At 32.9% G+C, this 5,214-nt stretch overlaps 1 protein-coding gene across 1 annotated transcript in view; it reads left to right on the top strand.

Moving 5' to 3' along the window:
* CAT (catalase) overlaps positions 1-4,462 on the top strand; it is a gene marked incomplete in the record, with an annotated part of 486,757 nt that extends 482,295 nt beyond the window's left edge. Inside the window, 1 exon segment of the mRNA XM_044082850.1 lies at positions 3,806-4,462. Within this exon segment, the coding sequence (XP_043938785.1) occupies positions 3,806-3,865 (60 nt within the window).
* Positions 4,463-5,214: the final 752 nt, after the last annotated feature.

Here is a 5,214-nt window from a genome sequence, read left to right on the forward strand (position 1 = left end):
GCATTCTTTATCCCCCCCTTTTGGGCCCAGGTCTTGCAGGGTCTTGGCTCCACCTAGTTCCACTTGGTGCCTACCACCCGTTTTTTAACTTTGGGATTCTACCCATTTGTTATGACTGCAGTTGTATGCATGATGAACATAGTACAGCTTTGTACCTACTATAAATGTAGATGTTTGAGTGCTAATATAGGTGCAGTCCATGTTTCCCTCCCTCCTTCCCCTCTTGGGACAGGCCTTATGGCCAACACCTCCTCATACAACCTCATTGGGGTATTCTTTTATGGTGTATTTGCTTGCAACTACTGTTTTTTGATTATATTGCATTTGCTTTACTACATAAATTTATGTTTTGCCTTCCTTCTGGGGGCACCTGACATTTGGGGCAAGAAAAACTGAAGAAAATGGCGTTGGCTGATTCTTTTATACCCCTGTCACACTTATGTCAGGGAAGAAGCGACGACCACCGACGCCGGACCTAGACTTTGGAATTTGGCCGATCGAGGACCCGCCTGACGGCAGGAGAACCTATCTGTTATGACTGCAGCTGTATTAGCACTCAAACATCTACATTTATGGTAGGTACAAAACTGTACTTTTTCTTTGTACTCATTTTATGTTTTCATTGGAAATGCGGGACTACATGTAAGGCACATTGAAGAATGCAGCCTTCTGCTCCCCAGGAATATTGTACCTTGAAAATATAATGCATCCTTGTTAAATCCACACCCGAGTTACTGTTATAGTGGTATAGCTGTAGAAGCCTTATAGGACAGTCCTTTGTGTCTCAATTTTGTCTTTTAGTTGTTGATGTAAAGCCTTAAGAAGGTGGATGTTGTCTTTTTCTGTAGCAGTAGCTACTTGTAAGATAAGAAAATTATAAATTGTAATGGAAATTCAGTTATTTGGTATAATTGGATGCGAACCAAGGTCTAAATTATCAAAGTTCTGTGTATTTAATTTTGTCCCTTAACTTTTACACATTACTATTCTTTTTCTGAATAAAGGTGACATTTGTGAAAGGATGTGTGTTATTCTGAACACCGAAGTGTATCCTCGCATTCTAGGTTAAGGTCTAGATATTAATTTGATGAAAGATTATGAAGCAAAAGAGTATATTTCCTTGATTTATAGGAAAAAATATTCTAATGGCTTCATTATACTAGTGCGCATCCTGAGCACCAAAAAAGATCTGTAATTAAAGGTCAATTAGTGAGAGCTGCGCGAATTATTACAAGATATACAGATTTTTTAAATGAATGCGAACATTTAAGGAGAATGTTTATTAATAAGGAATATCCAGTGTGGTTAAACAAATTAATTTTAGAAGTTATTCAAAAAAGAGAAAATGGTCACTTTAAACCAATTTTGCAAGGTAAAAGTGAAGTTGGTACTGATGCTGCAAGTAATGTAGATTTAAGTAGGTTTGACGATAGACTATCATAAGTTTAGATACATCTAGTAAAAATAAGAATATTAGAATAGAAGAATTTTCAAAAGCTTTAGTTATCACTTTTTCACAAGATTATCAAATATTAAAAGAAGTTTTTTATAATAATTGGGAAATTGTATTTGGGGATACCCAGTATGGAAATCATATAGGTCAATCCCCAAAAATTGTCTATAGGAATGGGAAATGTTTTAAAGATTTATTAAAATCTAATAATAATATAGGAATGTCTAAAAAAGTGAAGAGTGGAAACTATAGATCTGGAGCATGTAAATGGTGCTTTAAAATCCAAGAAGGAGATAGTTTCACTATACGCGATAAGAAGTAAGAAGTATTATATTAGAAAGAAGTTTAATTGTAAATCTAAAGCGGTTGTTTACCTTGCAAGTTGTAATTCTTTCTCCTTTTACGTAGGAAAAACTGAAAGAATATTCACTCAGAGAATCTATGAGCATGAATATGCTATAAAAAATGAAAAGTGAAATAACGCGCTAGCAAAACATATAAATGAATGTAATCATAATTTTAATTGTATGGTTATAGATCAAGTGGAAATAGAAGAAAGAACCCCGTGGAATGTAATTTTAGAAGAAAGAGAACTTACCTGGCAAATTAAATTACAAGCTGATTGTATGCCAGGTTTAAATGAGAGAAGTTCTATAGGGTCAATTTTAAAATTAAAAGCATTGACCCGTAATAAAATTCAAGATTAATTTAATATTTGATTTTAAGTATTTTAATAATTTTGAATATATATGGAGGAAGCTATTAGTAATAATGTTATATGATAATTTATTATAGAAAATATATTAATTGTGATATTTATTATTTAATATTTAATAATTTATAAATATTAAGGGTTGGAGAGGTTGTGATCGCATGATTTATATAAAATGAATGATTTAAATTAGTTTTTAAAAAATATTTATATAATATCATGCATTAGTATTGCCTTTATTAGCATTTTATTGTTTATGCATTCCTTGAATTATATTTAGAAATTTTATTTCCCATTTTTTGGCTACTGAGCATGCTCCATTTTGAATTTAATTTTGGTGCAATTTTCTGTGAAGGTTATAAAAGGAAATGATGTAATGGATGTTTGAAGAAGTTTAAAATATTTAAACGAAAGTGCTCACATTGAATTATATTCTTGTTCTTAGGTGTTTCTATTTGGCGTTTTAAGTTTGTTCAAAGTACGTTTTAGTTGTACAAGTTTTGTTCATCATTAAATGATATTTATCGTCTAGCTGGTGACTTTTCGTCTACATTTGTTCAATAGTTTGGTCGTTGCTTATGTCTTAAGGTCCTAGTATGTCAAGATCTTCTTGAGGAAGGGTCACTTTAACAGTATGTCAGAACACCAGGATTTGTCCCACCTTATCTTCATCCTAGTCAGATTTTTAAACTTGCGGTATTCTCTTTGTAGGCTTGCTGTGATCTTGTCTGTGTTCTGTGGTTGAATGGTAGATAATCCAGGCAGCCCTATAATGTGGGTGCTGATAGGCAGTTTCTTTAATTGTTATAATCCATATGATTGTATTCCTCATCAATGTCAGTTATGTCAGCTGCATAGTGGCCTGCAAATTTTCTCTGGTATTTTCCCCAAACTCTTCAGTCAAACTTCATTTAAAGTTGAAACTGTGATTGTGCCACCATCTCTTTTACCACAGTATATAGTGTTTTTGCAGTTTTGATTTTTTGTCTGTACTTGGTCTTGGAAACAATTGAACCTTCAAAATAAGAGGAGAAAGGACATGGTTAAAAGTATCATAAGGCATTTGCCAAGGGAAGATGCCAGGGAATTAATATTGCCAAGGGAAGATGCCAGGGAATTAATATTGCCAGTATTTTTGCAGTGTGTACTAATTTTCAAATATTTTTTGTCTGGACCAAATTTAAACTTTTTTGTAAATGTGTATAGTTTTTGTTTGATCTGTTATGTTATTATATTGTATAGTATAGTTTAGTTTAGTTATGCATTTAATCTTTATCTACTGTTGGTGTTTTATGTTTAGGCCTGAGCCTGTAAATGGTCATATTTGGTCAGTGATATACCCCCAGTAAACAAAAAGAAGTAATTAAATACAGTGCTAATTTCAAAGTAAATTGTTATATTCTACCTTGGGTGATATCAACCATATGTCATATTTTTAGTATTGCAGTAGACTGTTTCTACAACAAAATGCGTAATTCTTCTAAGTTATACTGAATATTGCAAAGCAGTTTTTTACATCTTGAAGTATTTTAACAGTTGTAGCCTTTTGTTACATTTTTATATATTTGGAATATGTCAGTTAGTAAATGTATAAATAGCCGTTTTCTTACCTTTTTAATTGTTCATGTTTTTTTTAACAGAATGTTAGAAACTATGAACCCCATGCATCTCATGTGGCTGCCGATAAATCCAACTTGTAAGATTGGTGTTTGGAATATATCCTTCCGTCCGGATGACAGTTCCCCCATTATGTGGCTTTAGGCAAAAGCTACAACTTTCTGTGGATCTTCAGCAGTATCATTGCAGAGATCAGATTTAGTCTTTAATATGCTTTTAATAGCACTAAAAGTATGTTAGTAATATATTTTTATGATCATGTAAAATTTTGCTTTCATTTCAGTGCTTGCAGTTTGTTTATGCTTCTTACAACTGTTTAGTTGAAGTTTGCTGGTTCCATTAGCTTATTTTTGACATTAAGAACTTGCTGTTTAAAAAAAAAAAAACTACTAGAGAAGACTAGCAGTTGTTACTTATTACTATTAATATGTTTGTTATAAATATGTCTATACTTTGTTGCTGCTCAAGTGCATAAAGTTTGAAGTGTTTGAGCTGTTGTACATGTCATGGAAGCACTGTGATATTGTTGCATCACTGTTTGCTCATGCATTGTCCCTATAATTTAAACATGCAAACAAATAGGTAAAAAGGTCACAAAGACCAACTTTGTATAAAAAAAACGTAGCCTGGCTAGAGGGGTTTGACTTTAGGGTTCCTATTAGAAGACCAAAGACACATTCTTTTGAATGTGTCTTGGTTGAACTTAAAAGACTGAAACGGCAAAATATAAAAGTGACTTTTAAAGAAATTGTTTCCCTGGGAAAGAGTTTGCCTAGCCACTTTGTTACTTTGCCATTTTCTGCACTATTGTGCTGTCTCAGAGTTGTTATATTCAAGTAGGGGGTTGTGGGGGGTGAAGCCCCCTTTGCTTTTCATTTTTTATTTTTTTGTTGGAATAGCGATTTTTTTTCCCCTTGGAAAAAAATTGCTGTTCTGACAGGTCGACATTGTAAGTTTTGCTTACATAGGGTCTATTAATCATAGTTTACTTTTTTAAGCTTTTGGTGATCTGATATAGATTCAGACTTTATTGGTCTGAATATACCCGTAAAAGACATGAAAAGTAATAAGTCATGGGTGAAAACTATAGATTGCCTTTGTTTTGCATAATTTAAATATGGAGATGCAATCTGTATATTTTACATGCCAACTGTAGACTTTGCTAAGTGACTGGTACCTACAGAAAGCTTAAGTAGTACTTGTGAAAAGTGTGTGAGTATATATGTACATGAAATGTGTGTAATATATGAGGGATTGTGTGGTACTACACACAAGCGCACACACACATATATCTATATATGAAGCTACACGTGTGCATATAGGAAGTATTGATATAGTGGATGTGCATAAAGGAGCAGCAGTGTATTATTTTGTCAGAACTTTTGCATCCTAATATCTTACTGTGAAACGCTTTTTATATGTTGCAGTTTTA

The sequence above is a fragment of the Protopterus annectens genome, chromosome 9.part0 (genome assembly GCF_019279795.1).
Source record: "Protopterus annectens isolate FY-2018-M chromosome 9.part0, PAN1.0, whole genome shotgun sequence".
In the NCBI taxonomy this organism is placed as follows: Eukaryota; Metazoa; Chordata; order Ceratodontiformes; family Protopteridae; genus Protopterus; species Protopterus annectens.